The sequence below is a fragment of the Cydia strobilella genome, chromosome 8 (assembly GCF_947568885.1).
Source record: "Cydia strobilella chromosome 8, ilCydStro3.1, whole genome shotgun sequence".
NCBI classification, from domain to species: Eukaryota; Metazoa; Arthropoda; class Insecta; order Lepidoptera; family Tortricidae; genus Cydia; species Cydia strobilella.
In genome coordinates, this window is record NC_086048.1 from 5555758 (window position 1) to 5578634 (window position 22877).

The window sequence follows — 22877 nt, forward strand, 5'->3', positions numbered from 1 at the left end:
AATGCACTAAACATGACGGCACTGCAAATCCTGCCAGGTCGGCCAGGCAACGTCGCCAACGTCATAGAGTGGCAACGCCGCACGCAACGTATTTGTACACGACATTTGTGACACACACATACGTAAAATTGATGAAAAAATTACGTTGATTTATGTATGATTTCTGTATGAAACAAAGTTTTTCTATTAATTTAGCGCAAACGAATATTCGAAAGTAGATAAATGAGCAAATATTTGTGTAGTAATAGTGTGTAGTGCCTTAATTAAAGCAGATTGAATTTTGTATGAAAATCGAACCACCTTAAATATCTCGCTTTTTAATTCAAGTCTAACGTAAACCTGCTCAAATTTGGCTTGGAAAAACAGTGATTCTCTAGAAAAACGGCTTGACGCACGTTCGCTCGCTCACCATTCAAATCGTTCTCCCCGTTCCTGACGCACCTCTTGTCATCCTTCTTCCCATCATCATCTTCCATCTTCTTCTTCTTGTCATTCTTCTTTTGTTTTGCTTCTGTTGTTTCCCTTACGTTCCGTTTCACGCTATCGACTTACGTTCCATTCCTACATAGGTATCTAATTCCTAATAATTGTTGCCTTTTTATGCTAACACACACACACACACACACACACACACACACACACACACACACACACACACACACACACACACACACACACACACACACACACACACACACACACACACACACACACACACACACACACACACACACACACACACACACACACACACACACACACACACACACACACACACACACACACACACACATATATATATATACACACAATTACACAGCTGTTTCGTAGAGTATAACTGTTTTATTTAAGCCAGGAAGAACTGAGGAAGTTTACGGTAGGTACTACAGAGACCAAACCCGAGACTCCCGAGATGTATTTCTGCATTAAGGTTAAGAACCCGCAACTGCTCATTAGTTTATTACAGAGGGTTCTATGGGGAAATTTTCCTTTGACAGGTTTTTCTATGGTTTACTTTGTCTTTTTCACCATCCGCCATTATGAAAAACTTACTAACTTCAAGTTACGCTTATCATTTTCTTAACAATTAGAAAATTTGCCGTATAATCTGTCAATGGATAATTCTCACCAGTCCGCCATCTGCGTTGAGCTTACTCTAATAATTGTAAATAAATCCTCTGCAGTTCAAATTTTGCTTTTAATGCATGCCTAGTTTAAACCTAACTGTAAAATAACTTCCAAAATTAACTTAACGGATTGTTTTTGCACGATCCTAATAAGGGTGGTTTTACACTTGTAAATGTAAAAATTGTCAAAATAAAATGATGTACTCGTGGCATAATTAATTAAAATTAAAATTAAAAATAATTATAGTTAATGATTAAGTACTTACAAGTGTAAGTCCAGCCTAACAAACGAAATTACGAACAGTATATTCTTGTTCGTAGGTTGGCCTAGATTCTTCAAGGCACCACCAACAAAAACGACCAAATTCTCTACAAAACCGCCAGGGTCCCCTCATTTGCTGCATGCAAACAAAATACACAAGTAGGAGGTGTAATTTTGGTAAATTATTGGTGTTATTGTATGGATCATAAATAAATAATACTGGCATATAGAAGTCTCGCACTACGGACCATTCTAAATATATTTTGGCCAGGGATTGTCTCACTTCAAACGTAGACAGAGAGAATCATACTCTCTTTGTCTTACGCTAATACTAGTTCCCAAAAGAAAGGGATGAGTATATATTTTTTTGTTCTTATTTACTGACAAATTGGGCTTGCCAGACTTTATGTTTACCTCATCATCATCACCATCAGCCTACTCTCGTCTACTGTTGGACATAGGCCTCTCCTAAGCACGCCATTGAGCACGATTTGCGGCAATCTGATCCAGCTCTTGCCAGCCCCTTTGCTAAGGTCATCCCTCCATCTAGTTTGAGGGTGTCCTACGCTACGTTTGCCGATACGCGGTCTCCACTCGAGACCTCGTCTACCCCAATGGTTATCGGTTCTACGGCTAATATGACAGGCCCACTGCCACTTCAGCTTGCTAATCCGGTGGGCTATGTCGACGACTTTAGTTCTCTGACGGATGACTTCATTACGAATGTTGAGAATAAATGATCTTAAATCTAATACGATCCCTCAGAGAGACTCCGAGCATAGCCCTTTCCATAGCTCGCTGAGCGACTTTGAATATGTTTACCTCCGGCAACGCATATGGAAAGTGATTTGCGCGGGGTACAGGCCGATAGCGGGTTACATTACTACGACATGCCCCGAACTGTCAAACCCGATTCCGGCCCTATTCTACTCTCGTTCTTTTTATGTATTTACCCAAGTATTTATACAGTGTGTAAATCCAATACGGGCGAATATTTAAACGGTGGTTAGCATACGACCTAAGAAGTATATTGATATATTTTTTTCTTAGAAATACCATGAAAATATTAACCATACAAAATAATTCGGCCCGCACATGACACACATAACATAACATGACAACATACAGATAACATGAGTGCAATAAATTACTTGATTACTTGCAATGTAAAGCAACACACAAATTACGATATAATATATGAGTTTTTTAAAGTAACTGTCAACGCTTGTTGGCAGTTATTATGAAAAGCTCATATTTATTTATATTCATTGCTGCTTCGTAAATTTTCAAAAAGTAATTACGGGGTCATAATTAAGTGTCACTTAAAAATACTTCTTAAGGGCCCTCCACACTCATGCGCGAATCACGGCGCGAAGCCGCGAACGCAAGCGTGGAGCCTAGAGCGCGATTCGCGCATGAGTGTGCAGGGCCCTTTAACTAATGATTACACGGATACATTTTATATCTGGTTTAATTTATTGCCCGTATTGGATTTACACACTGTGATACATTCACAGATGACATTCATTCTGGATAAGACCTATTACATTTTAATATCATCTATCGTGTACAATAAGCTGCAGAGGTAATTTAAAATATGTAAGCGCAAAGATCTTTCATAAGGTACTTATCAACAACAGGTACAACGTTTAAATTTCGCGCCTTTTTCTACTAACAAATTGGTTTGCCAGGCTATAGTTATCAAGCACATGTATTTAATATAAACGGCAATTTGATCCCTAATAAAACAAACTTGTATTGTATTGAACTGTGATATTTTGTTATGACATTTTGTAAATTCTTTTTTTTTACCGTAGTTAAATTGACGCATGTTAGATTAAGTATTAGATATAGTCAATATTCAGACACAATTGTAATATTGTTAATGAATTAATAAATAATAATAACCAATATTGAAGAAACCAATATGCCAGTATTAGTTATTTTCTGAATTCTAATTATTCTTTATTTTGTCTTGAATTATCAGTAGGTAGGCTAATTCGACGTTGATTGTGCTTGCTCATTCTCGCTTGAATTAACTAATCGCCTCAGACATTTACATAATCATCAATCTAAAAATACATTATCATTTTTTGAAATCAGAATTTTCATTTGTAACTCCTGCTCCTAAAAACCACTGAGAAAATAAATGTCTGATCTGCATGCCAATCTTTTGGTGATACTTTTCTAGATTGATCTCCATTAGTAACAAAGAGGATATAATGAATCCTCGCTGGGCGAGTCCGACTTACACTTGACGGTTTTTAAATTATTGTGATTATTGCGTGCATCAACACCAGTGTGTTCTACCACTACTTATTTTTATTATTATTACTAGGACTATTTGTGACGTTACACGGCTAAAGGGTCCTTATGCTCGATATGGAGTTAAGCATGAATCCTAAATCTACGTTAATATAACCTACCTAATACATAATACAAAAAAAATATGACCCTAACCCTACTTTTTTTATCATCAAGCCTACAGTCTGGCAAAAAAGGGTAGAAATTAAAAAGTGGCAACACTGCAGTGTCGTCCCTTTCAAATCAATCTAAGAAAAACGGGACGACACTACAGTGTTGCCACTTTTTAATTTCTACTCTTTTTTGCAAGACTGTTCACATGCTAAAACCGCGTTTTTGAGAAAAAGTTAAAAGACGTTTGAAACGCATTAACCCTTCAAGTGGCATACGTCATTTTTGAGTTGTTGGAACTTCGAATTTATTTTAATTAATCAAATTTCAAATTTAATTGACGCAATTGTCCGGGATCCGGTTCCTGTCACTTAAAATGTTCCCGTTGGAGGTTACATAGATAATGATTGATTATGTATCTTAAGGCGTTTCCCTTTGAAATACGCCAATATTTATTTAAATGTCACTTACAGATTGTTAAAAATTAGGCTTTAATTACAGCTAGTCGCCGAGACTAGAATTAGGAAAAAAATCTTTGATATATTTTAATTAACAAGTTAGGATATAAATAAAAACCAAGAATTTAAGAAATAAAAACATTTTCTCTTAAGGTTCCGCAGTACTTTAATAATTTAGTGAAGTCTAAATTAGGTACGTTTAATCAGTCTAAGCATCTATCACAAAGGTGTCATTATTATTCTACGATACTTTTTTCACGGTTTATAAATTAGTTTATATTTCTATCCTAATTTGTTTATTAACATAGCTTCAACCACATAATATGTTAATGATAGCAAAATATTGAAGAATAATCCACACAAAGTTTTTTTTCTAATTTCATAGTCGGCGACTTGCTGTAATCAAAGCATAATTTTTCACAATCTGTGAGTGACATTGAAAGAAACATTACCGACTTACCGTAATAAATAAACAGTAAGTATTTCAAAGAAAAACACGTATATAATCACCATCTAGGCATTTATGTAACTTCCAACGGGAACACAATTAAATACGTTTCAAACTTCTTTTAACTTTTTCTCAAAAACGTGGTTTTTGCATGTGTAAGATTGATAATTTTTCAAAAAAAAAAATATATTACTCATGATACAGGGTCATGATTTTTTTGTGTTAGGTATTAGGTAGCTTATATATATAACGTAGATTTAGATTCTTAACTCCATATAAGGAACCTTTAGGCATGGAATGCCAAAATTTGTAATGGCGCCCAAACGCGGGGCGGGCCCGAAAATGAAGTCACGAAAAGCCTTAATAAGATTATTTTATTTTCATCAGAAGTAGATTACCATGTAGGTACAGCATTAACATATTTGAAACGTGATGTTTCGATCTGCTTTTTAGGTTTCCGTATTTATTTATTTATGTTTGTGTATGTTTACTGTACGCAAATTACAATGCACGCACAGCTTAATCATTTGCATGAGTATGTTTTAGTTGTTCTACCTAAATTCATTGTGTTTATGATAAATTATCACAATGTATGGCTGTTAGATTTTAATGTCCAATACGGAAACCAGGTTTTTTGCAAATTTGCACCGCATCATTCCCTATATAATTTTCACGTACGGGCCAAAATAAAGTACCAAGGGCCTATTGCAGATTCATTTGAAACGGAGACCCATTTCTCAATTTCTTTCTCTTCCCACAGGTACGATCAGAATGTCGATGCACAGCACGTACAACAATACAATGGCGATGTCCACCTGACAACGGCGTCGCGCGTCCGCCGCGCCCGGCGAACGAGCGACGACTGAAGTCGAGCGCACGTGGATATGACGCGCCCACCCCCCGCGACCTTACCTCACCCCGCAAGATCTCTACGCGTAAGCTGATTGGTCAACCAAATATAGTGACGGTTGGCTATAAAATGTAAATGAATGTGCAATGAAAAGTTTTTCATATGGCAGGTTTCTGCTTGTTATAAAACTACTATTATTATGTGTCTGTTGTATTTAAAGTTCTTTTGTCGCGAAAGAGCTATGGGTTAATTGTCAACTTATACAACTTAATGCTATTTACCAACTAGATTTGATACTAATATATCAAAAAAATCTAAAACAAAGTAAATGTTTCAGATAATTTAAAATTATATATATCAACGAACGACTATTCCATTATCATTTCTATTACCTAATTCCTACTTACCTTGAGTCAGAAGGATAAAGTGTATATTTTAAATTATAAGTTATATATAAAAGTTTATGTATGTACATATATAAGGTACCTATCATAAGAATGTTAATGCAATATTGCAGTAATAAGCCTAATTCAACGTATAATGTGTTCTTTCGCGATTTAAAGTTGCTCAGTATAATCCCAAAACCTCCGTGTATATATTGACACAAAAATAAAAATACGTTGACAAAAACATATTATTAGGAATATCTTTCTTGTTGTACACCCAAAAAAACATGAAATTATTATTGAAACTTTTGTATCGATAAGTTTATATTTCAAAATGCCTAATTAAATTACATTTGAACGCTTTTTTAAATAATTCTTACTGTGATGTAAATATAAAATTCTCAAAGAATAACCTAAGCGTATTATAAATTATACTTATGGTCGAATATTTATAATACTTACTCAGATAATATTACAGTGTAAATAAAACAAAATGTATGTACATATATTTTTCACGTGTTAAATACGTAGAAATTGACATATTATGTAAGTTAAGAAGATATGTGACACTGCGAAAGAAATAATATAAAAATGGTAATTTCTTTTATTTTCATTGCTATTCGTTCCCTTCAGGTAGGTATAGATCCTGAACCCTGAAATTCATGTTATTTCTATGCAAATACGCCTAAAAATACGTTGACAAAAACATATTAGGAATATCTCTCTTACTTCCACGTCCTTTCCAAAATATAATTAAAATTATAACTACAATAATTTAAAATCGTGAGACATGTCGCCAAAAGCGATTAAAAATAATACTTAGTAATTGAAACCGTACTGATCTATAGTTATTTGTGCAACAAGAGAGGAAATTTAGTTTTCCTTGCGAGTGTTTATCTCGCTACGCTCAAGATTCTAACTTAGAATCACTCGCTTCGCTCGTGATTCAATTATGGAATCTTTCGCTTTCTCGGGACTCAAAAATACGAGAAGTAAAATAACTTTGCTCTCGTGTTGCTCACATAATTTTTCACCTCAGTAATGAGAACATATTAAAGGTTAAAATGTATTTAGGATTACACAGAATAATACAGAGCAACAAAAAAAAACAAAAAAAAAACACATCGAAAGTAGGTTTGTTCGAGCTGCTGAGGTGAAAAATATTTTACAATAATTTAATCGAATTTAACCCTTAAATGCATGATTTTTTGTATAACTTTTTAATAAATTGAAATAGATGTGTCATGCTGTATAAAAGTAATAAATGTGATTTTGGATAGCTGCATATTGAGCCACGGACTATCAAATATACGATGCATATATACATCATTATGCATTTAAGGGTTAAAGTGTTGTGAGACGTACTATTAACATTAAATAATTTTACGGTTTACACTCACTTGTTACGGGGTTGTTGTCACTTGTTTTACGGTTTAGACCAATATTAGTACTTGAGACTCACCTGTTTTAGTCACTCGCGTGACATGTTTCGGAGAGCTTAAGTGAGTCTAAACCGTAAGATTATTTAACGATAATTTAACTAAAACAAAACGTTTTACAGATGTATATAGTGCATACTCGTAATTGTTTTCCATCGTATTTTCTCGAAAACGTTCATATTTCTCATGCTACTTCAGTCAACCTCAGTACTTTTTGTACCGAGACTGACTGAAATAGCAAGACACGGTCGACCGTTTCCGTGAAAATACGATGGAAAATAATTATGCACTACATCTTGTATGTATTTTCAAAATGTTCTCCTTTAGCGTGCACAAATGCAAACGTTTGTTAATCCCGTGTCCCGGCATTATGCCACGACTAATGGGAGCCTGGGGTCCGCTTGGCATCTAATCCCAAGAATTGGCGTAGGCACTAGTTTTTACGAAAGCGAATGCCATCTGACCTTCCAACCCACGGGGGTAAACTAGGCCTTATAGAAATTAGTCCGGTTTCCTCACGATGTTTTCCTTCACCGAAAAGCGAGTGGTAGATATGAAATGATATTTCGTACATAAGTTCCGAAAAACTCATTGGTTCGAGCCGGGGTTTGAACCCGCGACCTCCGGATTGCAAGTCACACGCTCTTACCGCTAAGTCACCAGCGCTTCAATCTTAATAACAATATCCCGCAGTAAAAAAAATATCAACGTATTTATGGGGCATACTTTATTCATGGCCATACTCATGCCATACATTGTAAAATATATCAATGACAACATTAAAGAGACAAAAAATATAATAACAATGTCAAGAGCTGAAGTGTTGAGAACCGCACCTGATGTTATGTAAATGTTGGTGATTTTGCGCAAAGTTAAAATGCAGGAACGATCTAGACCGCAATATTGTAGCCATATTCCTTTAAGCGTGTCGCATATATGTCATTCAGGCTAAGCTTTTAAAGGGAATAAGCATACTTTAAATGTTACTACCGTAATATTCAAAAAAATTCTCTCCACGGTAATGTTTTTTATACAAAAGAAATTTGAAAGTAAACAAAATCTTGTGAGGCAGCAATGGTAACAATTCGCTATTTCAATTCGTAGCACAGACAAACGTCAAAGGATATGCTACGATCGTAGTTTGTGTTCGTAGCAAGTATGTAGACCATGGGTCCGATTCAAATTTAACAACTTGTTTCGGTTTTGGTCTTATTTTGATACGACCTTGAAAATTCACCAAAACGATCGTCAATGTCGTATCAAAACCAAACAACCAAACAAAACCATAACAAATTGTTTAATTGGAATCAACCTCCTTGTAGACCGTCTTTGTCTGTGCAGAGAAACAGAAGTATTTGTAGATAATTTAAATAATATTGATAATGCGATTATACTTACATTAAATCTACTTGATAATGAGATTGACTAGTGATAATGCAATTACACATGCATTATATCTACATCTATAATCATGATGTGACCAACCGATCATTTCATGAAGTGATCAATTCTAAGATCAGGCCATGACATATACATATACACGGTATCGTGTTCAGTACGGATCAAAAGGAGCTAGGCCATTGATAGAGGACCTTAAGAGCGTTTTCACATTGTCCGATCCGATATCGGATGTCGGAAGGAATGTAAGATATATGTGTTTCTCTGTATTTATTTGCGTTGTTTTTCGTGTGCGTGACCGCTAAACACGGCGCTCGGGCGCGATCCCGAGGCCTGACTACGCGGATGTCGGATCCTACATCCGATATCGGATCGGACAGTGTGAAAACAGTCTAAGGATAACTAAACAAACGTTACTATGAAATAAATTTATGATTATGATTATTATGATTTGAAAGTTAATAAGATCAAATCGATAGGTTTCGTGTTCATCTGTTATTGGTCTTCGTTTGATCCATACTGATTTCAATTACATGACTTTTTTTTCCGGATGTCTAGTTAGACGCCCTGTAATCAAAAAACAATCCCGTCACATCACATATGCTGATGGACAATTAGACCGCGAGCCAGGCGCAAATTTCGTCAGTCATAGCCTCCCGGGCGAAACTCGTATAATATAGCGGTTAACGGCTATGTATGATGAACCCTCGTGAACATCAGCTGCCGCTCCATTGGTGGGTTGAGGAATGGCAGGCACCGAAATGCGTAAGTCGCGTAACACGGTCTTTACACCGCGATACAACCGGCTGACGATTTGTTTTATTAACAATAGCATCTAAACTATCATCTGACAAAGTATCAAGCGGGAGGCGATGACAAAAAAAAATTATAGACTTTATTTGCTGCCATTCCTCAACCCACCAACGGAGCGGCATCTGACGTTCACGTGGGTTCATCACACATAGCCGTTTACCACTATACGAGTTTTCGCTCGGGAGGCGATTGGTCATGGAAATCTGTTCCTGGCCCGCGGTCTAAATGGAAATGTCCTCAATTTCGGGATCCAATTTTGTAGGGTCATTATCATCTAAGAGCTCACCACGTAAACATCTTAATAAATAAATAACACAACTCTCAGATAACTCTCAACAAAGTGTTCTAGTCTCTAGGCAACGACTAGAAGTTACTAAGGTCAAAGATAACTCCGTAATAGATGGATACAGTCTAAGGAAAAAACGTGCCTCGAAAATCACGAAAATTTGATTCTCGATCAGAGGGCGCCACTAGTTTTGGCCTACTCTCGTATAGAGGGCGTTGACGGTTTCGTTTGTTATTTATAATTTTAAAGAACGAAGTGAAAGAACATGGGTCAAAATCATATAAAAATAATTGATGCAAATAAAAAAATCATTTATTCATATTTAAATACATTTTAACGTATTTTTATAAATCTTTATTTTTAGTTTTAAAGTATGTCGATAGATGGCAGTGAATTTACAGCGGTTACAAAATTTACTATGATAGTACCGCTCTATCTTATTATATCCTCTTTGCTAAGGTATTATAACAATCATAAAACAGTTTTAGATTACTCCACATGTAGGGTTGCCATACGTCAGGATTTACCCTGATATGTCAGGATTTTTGGTCCACTGTCAGGGTGGCGCGGGGATTTGGGGAGTGTCAGGGTTTTTTAAAACCTTAAATAACCCCTAAAAGTTAGCTAAAAGTTTAGAGTTGGGCAGAGGAAAGGGAAGGTTAAGCCAGCTACAGCATATGGTGACGAGTTAATGGCTAATGGCTCACGAAAGGTTTTGGAATAAGGGGTTTAATGGGTGCTTTTATACTTTATCGTGGTAAAGGTAATAGTAAATCGTGAATGATAACGTCCACGATGGTATAAAAGCGACTGCATACATTCTCATACATTTAGATCCCTGATTTATCGTGAGATCGTGACGATAAATCGTGTCAACCACCTAGAAAATGCCAGGATATTCAGGGTAATGTCACAATTTTAGTCGGGATAATCAATTTTTTCATAAATCAACCCTATCCACATGTTGCCTCGCCGCAAGTTATAGACTTCGTAGACGCATCAAAAGGAGCTTATTAAGCCGTCTGATAATTTAATATAGATCCATTTAGCGAAACAATTTGTAACTTTGGTTTCTGTGGGCACCAAGGTACTTAAGATAAGATAATATTTATTGAATAACTGTGTACAGAGATGTTGACAATAATACATTTAGGAAGCAACAGTTTGTCCATCACGGACGTACAATATACTTAAGACTAACCTATAACTAAATAACAAAATTAATGCATGCTTGCACTATTATCATAATCGTCAAATTCTTTCATGCTGTAGAACACTACTAATAAGCCATTTTTTTAGAATGGTTTTAAATTGTTTGCTTTCGACTTTATTTCAACAGGCAACTTGTTATTTTATTTTTATTTTATTTATTTGGAAAGCAAACAGAAATAAGTGAGCAGGAGATGAGTTTACAAATACACATTAAAGACATTCACTTATTCCCTTAACAGCTCTCACTAAAACATATAATGGAAATATACTACACTGTAGGCACTTTTATTCATAAGTTTATTGTTCACCTTTGGGATACGATAATTATATGTATTTATATTGCACGCGCAAGTTATCATTAATTGAGGACAGTTTTGTGAAATACTCTCCATTGCGCTTTACAAAGAGGCAAAGCTCGAGTATGTAGATTCCAGTTAGAGTCAAAATCTGCTTTTCCTTGAAAACATTTCTAACTTACTTTTCTATGACATGACAGGTGATCACGTGATGCCTTCCATAGAAAACGAAGCGCCGGAAGCTCCGGCCCGGACACGGCCCGGTCTAACGTGAGTCATCCTTTAAGTACTAACTTTCTGGTAACATGTGTCTATGAACACATGTTGCGGCACTGACGGATCAGTTGGAAACAAATTTCGACATCCGATCTGCAAAAAATTATCGCACAAAAGTACTCATTTGTACCGAAAACAAAGCGTGAATTTAAACTTTTGACCGGTAGTGTATGTGTGAATGTAGTAACTACCTATATATAAATAGGTATAATAAGTATATGCCGACGGTAACAGAGTAGTTCAGCCGTTCTATTTTCAGCCCGGAAGTCGTTCGTGGGGTCTGCGACTTTGAATTGAACCTCCTCTTACAAATGTGCAATAACGGTTGTGCGATCGATCGCGATTACGATCTTTCGAATAAACGATCCATGCGAATACGTTCTGACGACCAACAGTTTATCGCAATAGCGTTCTGTCGCACAATCTTTCGTTAGTAATTCGAGGTTCAAAGTCGCACTTCAAATATGTTTCATATCTAAACTAGAAGTCCGTCCGTCGGCGGCGCCGGTATTTAAAGCGCGGTTCGCTATCGGAAACCATTATTTTGAGGATATCCGTCAGATAAATGTTAATTTCATCTGCCTAAGGGATAACGACATCACTCACAGCCGTGTGTGTGTTAGAGGACCTAATGACTTCGCAACAAATATGGTGCCAACTGCCAAGATATTGAAAGGGCATTCCAAAAAAGTGTCAGGTAATTTACGCTATACTCTTCGATATTTGGCATGAGATTTTTTGATAACATCATTAAATCCAACGGTATATTTCGATTTCTGCAGGTTATTATACGCGTCACGTCCCCGACAAAGTAGACCTTTTTGAGGACGCCCCTGAAGACGCTCTTGAGTGCATTACCTGACTGTACTGAGAATCATTGTAGCACATATATATACCTATTATAATCAAGACAACATAGAAAACTGGGAAAAACAAATTCGTTAAAAATTGATGGAATCTTTGTTGCCTTTTTAGGTAAATCTAGTTAAATTTATCCAGAACTTCTACTGCTACTCAAATCAATTGATTCCTGTCCTTATTCGGTCTGTAGCAATTAATCACAGCGAAGCTACCCCATCAGGCATAACAATCATTGGTAATCTCATTCAATTGTATTCCGTATTGTCGTGCAACAAATTCTAAATTCAAACGGTTTTTTCAATGCCTGTTACGTCTGTTGCGTGGCGACGCAGAATTCCGAACCTATTTGAAGAATACCGATGCCATTGGTGCCAGTCAACCGCAATCCCTAAACTCGAGTCTAGGTCAGGTAACGATCAATCACTCAATACATTTTCATGCTTGTAAAATACACAATAACACCACTACACCACTCTTGGCACGACCGCTCGGCGCCACGGTTAACAGCCAACTACCCCCACTCCTGCAGGTGCAGTATACTACATCCCTTCCTTATTTTAACGAAAAGAAAAGAGTATTGATTCGCTCAGTCTTGTAATCATTCAATTATTTGGAAATCGATACATTTTTATATTTCAGTTAATTATAGATTCAATACAACAATCATATTAATCTTCATTTTGATCTTGGTCCGGTAGGGGTGCACTTTCGCTATTTTTATTTACAACAGACCATTCACCAGTTTCAGCTTTCTTGAGGTGAACAACATTTCTGCGATATTCTTTTCCAGTCGCGTCATTCCTTACTCTAACATCACCACCGCTTACGTCTGTAACAGTGTGCGAATCAGGATTAAAGTTAGGAGTAAGTTTGTTATCTTTTATTAGGTTTTTGACGTAGACCTTTTCACCGATTTCTAGATTACTGTCTGCTGCTTTCCTCTTCCTATCCGTATATTCCCGTCCCTTTTCTTTCTTTTCTTTATCCCTATCTCTTACATCTGAATCGAATATTTTGCACTCCATATCAGCCGCTGTGGGTATTTTGTCTCGGAACTGCCTTCGGAAGAAGAGTTCTGAAGGTGTTTTACCTGTGGTGGAGTGTGGAGTGCTGTTGTACATAATTAGGTATTCTAGGAGATCATCTTTCCAGTTCTTTTTCTCTACTTGGCTGATTTTCAGCCGTTTAAGTACATCTCTGTTTTGGCGTTCGACTTCGCCGTTCATCTGCGGCCAATAAGGAATCGTGTTGTATATTACAATGTTGCATTCCTTACAGAAAGTCTTGAAGGTCTGGCTGGTAAACTGATTACCATTATCGCATGTCAGAGTCGCAGGATATCCCAAACGGGAGAATATTTCTTTTAGGACCCTAACTGTATCTACAGCCGTGATACTTCGCATAATCTTGATTTCTTTGTAGCGACTATAGTAGTCGATGAGAACCAGTATGTAATCGTTTGATGGCAGAGGTCCTAAAAAGTCAACCGCAACATCGATCCAGGGTTCGACTGGAAGCTCTCGTCTCTTGATAGGGTGTGGGGCGTTAGGTGCTGAAACGAGTGTGCATCCTTTACAGGCCTTAACTCTGTTTTCAGCGTCTCGATCTATCTTTGGCCACCACACTTTAGTTCTGAGACGAGTCTTCATGGCTACGATACCGGGATGACCTTGATGTGCAGCTTCCAGAACTCTGTCTCGAAGTTCTTTGGGAATAATCAATTTGTTTCCTCTTAAAGCAATATTTCCTTGAAAACAGATCTCAGTTTGGAAGGCTTTATAAGCGCTGACCGATTCATGCCATTTGTTTTCATACATTCCACTTTTAAGCGCCATTATTTCTTCATCTGTGGCACAGACGGCTTCAATTTCTTTTAGTGGTACTGCTGTCGGCCTGCTGTATTGTACGATCGCATTAATATAATTTTCATTGTCAAACGGTTTGGGACTGATTGATTGGCAAAGCCGAGAAATGGGGTCGGCAATATTGTCCTTGCCTGGCCGGTAAATCACCTTGTATTTGTAGGCCTGCAAGCGGAGAACCCAGCGCTCAATACGTGCGCACGGTTTAGATCTGGGACCTAATATGGTTTCCAAGGGCTTGTGGTCGCTTATAATCTCAAACTCTTTGCCGAACAAATACGTTTTAAAATGTTCGACTGCCCAGACTAGGGCCAAGGCCTCTTTCTCGGTCTGGCAATATCTTTTCTCACAGTCGGTTAGGCTCTTGTTACCGAACGCTATGACACGGGGACCATTTTGACCTATTTGTATCAGCAGGGCCCCAAGACCTACGGGAGATGCATCAGCTACTATTTGCGTTCTGTCAGCCGGATTATAGTAGCCCAGCGTTTGTATGCTTGACAACCTCGTTTTTAATGTGTCAAACGCTTGTTCTTGGGAGCTAGTCCAATATTTACGAAGGTCCGTCGTTTTGCTTAATTTAAGTCGTACGAGCTGACGAAGGGGTTCCGTTAATGATGCCAAATTAGGAATCCACTTCCCCACATAATTAACCAATCCGAGAAAACTTTGAATCTCCTCAACATTGGTTGGTCTCTTCGCCGACTGAATGGCTTGGATATATTTGTCGAGTGGTTTTACCCCTTTAGCAGTGAGTTCATGGCCAAGGAACTCAATTTTATCTGTCTTATAAATGCATTTGGATTCATTAAGCAGGACGTCGTTGTCTTTTAACACCTGTAGGACTTTCTTAAGCCGCGTATCGTGTTCTTTTTCATCAGATCCGTATATAATGATGTCATCGATGAAGTTTGCAGTACCTTCACATCCTAACAACATCTTCTCTAGCACCTTTTGGAACATTTCCGGCGCGCATGACACCCCAAACATTAACCTTTTGTACCGAAATAATCCTTTACTGGTGCTGAAGGTTGTAATGTGTCTGCTGTCTTCGTCAATCTCTAGTTGATGAAAAGCATTTTTTATGTCAAGCCGAGAAAAGAATTTCGCTTGTCTGAAATGGGGTAGCAATTCATCCATCGTAGGAAGAGGGTGGTTCTCCCTTATAATAGCTTCATTAGCCCTCCTCATGTCGATACAAATTCGAAGGTCGCCATTTTCCTTGAGCACGGGTACCATAGGCGATACCCATTGCGAAGGCCCGTTTACCTCTTCGATGATATCAGCTTCTTGGAGTTCTATCAATTTTGAGTTTACTTTTTCTTCCAAAGGTATCGGTATCCTTCTATACGGTTGGCTAACCGGTTTTACCTTATCATCGATTGGAATTTGAATTTTAACACCTTTGAATTTAGGAAATGTACTGATGTTGTTAACCGGTATGCCAGTCTGAAGAACGCCGAGTTGTTTTGCGGTTATCCTTCCCATGAGGTTACGCGACCCATTTCGAATGACATATAGGGTTGCCGTTGTTTCAAGTCCATCACGAATGTATATATGTGCCTCGAATCTCCCTGTTACCTCCAGCGGCGTTTGACTGCCATAAGCCACTAATGTCTTGTCAGGATTTGCGATTTGGTTTGAGGTTTTCACGTTATGGCTCTTTAAATATTCCCACGTTTCATCAGTAATGATATTGCATCTACACCCAGAGTCTAGATGGAATACATAGTCCACTTCTTCGGTATCCTTTTGTGGGTTGTCAAACTTTTGCCTTTTTGTTTTATCAAATTTTCCATCTTTTTTGTGTTCAAATTTCCGTTTTCTAGTTTTACAGTAGTCTTTAAAATGTCCGACAATCCCACATTTCAAACATTTTTTGTCCCTGGCAGGGCATTCGGGTGCAAAAGACAAGTGTTTGTTGTTACCGCATCGGTAACAAGTCTTTGCGGTACCTCTAGCTGGTACTTTTTTAGTGTCAATTTTATTGATATCCGATTTATCTATGTCACCCGCCTTAAATGATCCAGCTTTCCCAAACGTGTCTAGTTGCCTATTGACAGTCTCCAGTGTGGTAGCTATAGTGATCACTTGGTGTAAAGTGACACTATCGCCGGCCGACAAAATCTTTTTTCGCAATTCAGAGCTATTTCCTTTTTCAATGATTTGGTCAATTAAATGTTCGTCCTTTGCCGTAAATTTACATTTGTCAGCCTGTTGACGAAGTCTCACAAGAAAAGCTTCAAACCTTTCGCCTTCATCTTGTTTCATAAGTCTAAAGATGTAGCGTTCATAATATCTACTCTGCTTAGGAGAAAAATAAGCATCTAATTTTTCCATAGCCACATTATAGACATCCACGTCCTCTGCTTCTTCGGCGTGAGCACCCGGCAAATTGTAATAGACATCTTGCAAAGAAAGGCCACCAAGATGTAGTAAAGTGGCCCGCTTGACCACACCGTCGACAATATTAGCGGCCAGAAAGTATATCTCCAGCGCGCGTTTCCATTTTTCCCATCTTACACCGACGGAAACCGGGTCGCCTCCACAGTCGAAATGGTCTAAACTTGGAATAGTTGATGTTACTTGAGCCATTTGGTGCGATCTGCAACAACAAGTGATTCTGTATAGTCTAATTTGCAACTACACAGAATCCATTGAGTACCTAATCAACATTCACCACATGACCACATCACACATGACCAACTATATCTCGTAAACATCTACGACCAGGGTCTGTCAAATTGACCTTTCATATAAAAGTCTTCCAAATCACTTCTATATACGGCCTGTCAAATTAGCCTCTCATAACACACTGTTAACTTTAATTACAGCAACCATGGTCTATCATATTGACCTTCCATATAAAAGTCTTCCAAATCACTTTTATTATTATGTGGTCTATCAAATTGACCTCTCATATATATAACTTAACTCGGGCAAAGCCGTGGCCTATCATATTGACCTTCCATATAAAAGTCTTCCATTACACTTTTAATATCTACATACATGGTCTGTCAAATTGACCTTTCATACCCGTACAACAAACAATAACAACAGTGAAACTATGGTCTATCATATTGACATTACGTGTAACTGTAATACCCGCCATAGGTAGGTACCGGCATGGCCCGTCGTATCGACCGCTTAAAATACCTACCCTAAGATCTTAGTTATTTAAATACAGTACGTCGTGTATGTCAAAATACCGATAATAACTTTTCATTTAATAACATCCGCAAACATTTCTTACTTATGAAAGCGAATACTGTATTATTTGGCCGTTTGGGAGCACGCGTCATTTAAACAAATAGCGGTGTAGAAGTAATAATAATTATGCACCACAATCAATCACAGGACCGTTCATTTAATCCGTAGGTATTTCAATGTGGTAAATATGTTGCAATATATTATGAAGGGTTTTTTCTTTAATAACCTCTTTATAACTTAGGTAAGTACTAGAATAGACTTAATGAAAGGAATCCAGTAATAATTATCTGATCATTCATTAACGGTACTTTCCGAACATACTTAAGAAAGCTGATTTCCATCTAGTAGGTAGGTACTTATGGTTGCAGGTGCAATAATGTATCGAGTTATCATTGCCCCGCGCTGCGTCTGCCGTTGCAAATTTCGTAAACAAAACAGTTATCACCTTTTCCATCAACTAAACTATTCATCATAGGTAAAAGCCGTTGTTTACTATTCATATTATATCAATTCCATAGCCAATAAACAACACCTCGATATAAAGTTCGCTTCCATTCGTATCTACAACTTTTTAGCTAATTAATGTTCCTTCCCTTTCCTTTTAACTAATAGTGTTGTAATGTACTTACATTTTCCTCGTTCGCCACTTGTAAAATACACAATAACACCACTACACCACTCTTGGCACGACCGCTCGGCGCCACGGTTAACAGCCAACTACCCCCACTCCTGCAGGTGCAGTATACTACAATGCTTCATGTTTTAAAAATTACATGTAGAACTCTACTAAGAGAGGTCTATATTGAAAAACTGATAAATATTTAATTACCTATAGGTATACGGAAACGCCTAACACAACACACACGCGACAGATGCGGTCTAACCACCGCAGGCCTCATATTTTCCGTAGGCAAAATGATAAAAACGCAACCTCATAGTTTCGTCATGTCTGTCTATCCGTCCGTCCGCCGTAATTACGGATAAATATTAAAAAAATCTTAGTAATTAAAGCCAATTTATTTATTTATTTATTCATGAAACAGTTCTACCGGCAATATTTTGCGGCGCACCAGACTCTAAGCAAAACAAGATTACGGTTTTCCGGTGTTCCGGTGACCGGTTGTAAGTAAGTAGGGCGATGACAAATCACCGGCATTAAGTAGAGTAGCTTCACTATTTTCCGCGCATTTGGTCTTAACTTGGTCTTAACCAACACTAGTGGGGCAGTAACAAATCATCGTCATTAAGCGGGTGTAGTAGCATCACTATTTTCCGCACATTTCTAGGCCGATCCTGCGTGTTTGGAATTGTTTTTATTAATTTGTTATTGTCATACTTATAGTTTTAAGTTTATCACGAATAAAACATTTGAATTTGAATTTGAATTTATAGCAATCATTCCTTTTGTGGTTTTGGTTTGCGTAGGTATGTGTGTACCTGTTGCATATTTGCTAGGGCGGAACCAGCTTTGTTGTACAGTCAGGGGGTCGCATGGTAAAATTGTTGTGAGCTGAAAAATATCTACTGTTGTCCTAGACCCAGCCCAGGGCCCATGGCCAGCATCACGTACCTACTACATGAGATGCAACATGAATGTTAGTCTAAGACAAATTAGTGCCGCAAGGGGGTGATGCGGTGGTATCGCCCCCTTGCGGCACCGGCGACTTTGAACCATGAGGTATCACTGATACCTCGTGGTTCAAAGTCTTTAAGGGTCAAACACATTTTAGAAAAAGGTCACCTCTGTGGGCAATACCACAGATTAATAAATAGTTACTACGTAACAGATACATCATTCCCATACAAAAGCGAAAATACCTACGCTATAATAGCCTACAAAATCTTAATAATAATACCTGCTGCTCAGGACGAGAAGAAATGTACCATAAGTATGCGCACAAAGAGTCTAGACTGCCTTGCGCGCCGCGCGAGCCACGTGCCAACGCGTCGTCGTAAGAATGCGCTAGGGTTGTACTGTTACTTATGTTATTATTGTAATAAAACGACTGTTGCGAATCAACCATATTTTATATTAGTCAATCAAATATTTAAAAACAACACTTATAATACCTGACTCAAAAAACTCCTTAATTTACGATTTATCTACTTATGTTCAAAGAAATAAATAGTGACAAAATTAAGATAGATTTAAAATACTACTCACCTTTCTTCGTCTCTCGGAAATGAAAAAACCGGCCAAGTGCGAGTCGGACTCGCCCACCGAGGGTTCCGTACTTTTTAGTATTTGTTGTTATAGCGGCAACAGAAATACATCATCTGTGAAAATTTCAACTGTCTAGCTATCACGGTTCATGAGATACAGCCTGGTGACAGACGGACAGCGGCAGCGGAGTCTTAGTAATAGGGTGCCGTTTTTACCCTTTGGGTAAGGAACCCTAAAAAAACGACAAATTTTCTTTTGTTTTTTGACTTTTACACCCATCTACTGCACAATAATTACGTGGTTTCGGCATTTCGAAGCGTAAGCGCGGGAAACGTGCGGTGCGAGCGCTCAGGCGGGCGTTCGGCGGCCCTCTGTCAATTATATCGTCGACGATACGCCGAGCGGTAGGCATATAGCGCGTGGCTTTGAGCGAGTGAAGGAGGCCTGGCAATACAATAAAACGACACGGATACATATCACGTGTCTTGTTTGAGTATCAAATACTGAACGCCTGTAAGGGTGCAGCGCAAAGTTTGGTTATGTCTACAGGAAAGACGCGAACGAGTCAACCTTACAATAAAATGTGTAGTTGTATAATGAATACATTGGCGAGAGGTACTTTTTAAGTTTACCTATACGACAGCAATGATAATCCATACTAATATTATAAATGCGAAAGTCTGTCTGTCTGTCTGTGTCTGTCTGTCTGTCTGTTGTTTATCTCTTCACGCTTAAACCGCTGAACCGATTTAGTTGAAATTTGGTATACAGATAGTTTAAGCCCTGGGGAAGGACATAGGATACTTTTTATCCCAGAACTCACCCCTCAAGGGGGTGAAAAGGGGGGTGGATATTTGTATGGGGAATCAAGAACCGCTGAACCGATTTAGATGAAACTTGGTATGGGGATAGTTTGAGCTGTGGGAAATGATATAGAATAACTTTTATCTCCGAAATCATCCCTTAAGGGTGTAAAAAATGGGGTGGAAATGTATAGTGTGGACCAATTTGGGGGTGAAAAAGAATGGATTAAAAAGCAGATTTGTTTAAGAATTAAGGTACCCAAATAATTACTAATTCCACGCAGACGAAGTCGCGGGCAAAAGCTTGTATTTTCATACAATACTGAACGGATGTTGACATTGACACCGACACCGCTAACATCAGCCAACGACCTTCGGTGAAAGTAAATCAATTATTCTAATTGGACTAAGGTTTGCAAAGGATCAAAATTTAAAAGCTTTAGTTTTAATCTACATTAAGGATTATAGTATAGTCTCTGACAAATATCTGAACACGCCTCTATTGTCAAGGCGATAGAGTGCGCGTTCAGCGTTCTTATATTGTGAACACCATGGCTGCTCCGATATATCTGATAGTGACTTATACCTATTAAGATGTGTATAGTATAATGGCGCTGTGGGCACTACATGTTTTCTGGCAACAAACTAGAATTACTATAGAAATCTGACTAGAGCTCAAAAATGACCCCACGGGAAATGTGCCGCGAGCAACTCAGTAGTTTCCGAGAAAATACGATGGAAAACCATTATGCACTACATAGGTAATGACTACATCTGTAAGAGATGACTAAGAGCTTCGTCTGAAAATATTCCATCGCTGTTTTGTGGTTAGTGAATTATTGTTAATATTCAACCTTTGTCAACCAGAGTTACCAAAAATGTACGGAGCCGTACAGGGCCATCTATGTTAGTTGTTAAATCCGAAGCACGAATTATTAGGCACGCAAGTGATAAAACTAGAATCAATGAAATTCTTCGTCTAAATTCTTAGATTTAGCACTAAAGAGTGTGCTTACGTATACAACCAATCCTAATCTAGCACAAAATTGCACGCCACTAAGTACTTTTAATAAGCTGCCTGGTTTTCGAACGTGCCGTTTCTCGATTCGAAATTCGAATTGCGTAATTGAAATTGACGCCCAAGCCCTATGAGGCAAATGCAAATGTCCGTTGGCAATAATTGCCGTGTACTCTGTGTCAATATTTGCCTGGAAACCCAACCCTAGCCACATCCTGTTTAGTTAGGGTTACCGTAAATGAAACTTAAAAATCGTGAAATGTTAGTTGTCTTACGACAAGATGTGACAAGTTTCCAAAAAGTTGAATAAAATATAGAAACACAGAAAACTTTCATTTCAGAAATGGAAAGTCGGTTCCTATTCAAAAATATGAGAAGTTTCCAAAATATTTGATGAAAAAATTTTAGGTAGTCGGTTCCCTAGTATAATTTAAGTATCCACTTTTCTATACAATTAGTATTGCAACTTGGTTACTTAAGTTGGGGCACCGACTGTACATACCTAAGGATAAGGCTAACCCCCGGATGCCTTTCTTTCGTCATAGCTGAGTGCGGGATTTTCTGCATGTACCCATTTTTCCTCAGCCCCTCCTGAACATGGGCCTCCTTGCCTATGTGTTCAGTCACATAAGTTTCGTGCTCTGTTAACCAGAGATGTGACTACAGATTGCAGATGCCTCTGCAAGATAGAATGCAGTTGTGGAAGTGCGTATATTGGCCAGACTAAGCGTAGCGTTGAAGAAAGAGTGAAGAAACACATAACGGATGTTAAAAATCGCCAAGTACACAAATCCGCAATAGCTATGAGCACTTGCTGATAACTGTAACCAATCACTGGATTACATAAACCCAAAGTCCTCTCCACCGAGCGTCACTATTATCCTCGGATCGTAAGAGGACTGGAGTTATCGAAATTAAAAAACACCCGAAAAAATTCTACAGGGAAGACGGTTACAAATTACCGTCAACTTGGGGACCAGTGATTCAGATGTTGAAACCAAGGGATCTATCTTCGGACCAGTGTGCGGATATTGTTAGTGTTGCGTGTCGTGCCGTGGAAAATAAACATTAAACAGAAACGGGTAGATTTTGGCCGTGCCAGGATAAGCTAAGTGATTCTGCCCCCTTGAGTTTGGGCTTGTAAATTTTATAGATTGTGTGGCTCTACATTAGTCATTATTGTGCCAAATTTGAGCACTTAGGGTGCTGGTTGACTAGAAAAAAAAAATCTTTTTTTTTTAAACAAAAACTATAACGTGTAGGGTGCTCAAATTTGGCACAATAATGACTAAT

At 38.0% G+C, this 22877-nt stretch overlaps 1 protein-coding gene across 1 annotated transcript in view; it reads left to right on the forward strand.

Moving 5' to 3' along the window:
• The window catches only part of LOC134743528 (tachykinin-like peptides receptor 99D), a 31933-nt gene extending 26216 nt beyond the window's left edge, over positions 1-5717 (forward strand). Inside the window, exon 10 of the mRNA XM_063677017.1 lies at positions 5471-5717. Within this exon, the coding sequence (XP_063533087.1) occupies positions 5471-5529 (59 nt within the window). The 3' untranslated portion in view covers positions 5530-5717. The remainder of the gene's footprint in view (positions 1-5470) is intronic.
• The last annotated feature ends 17160 nt before the right edge of the window (positions 5718-22877 follow it).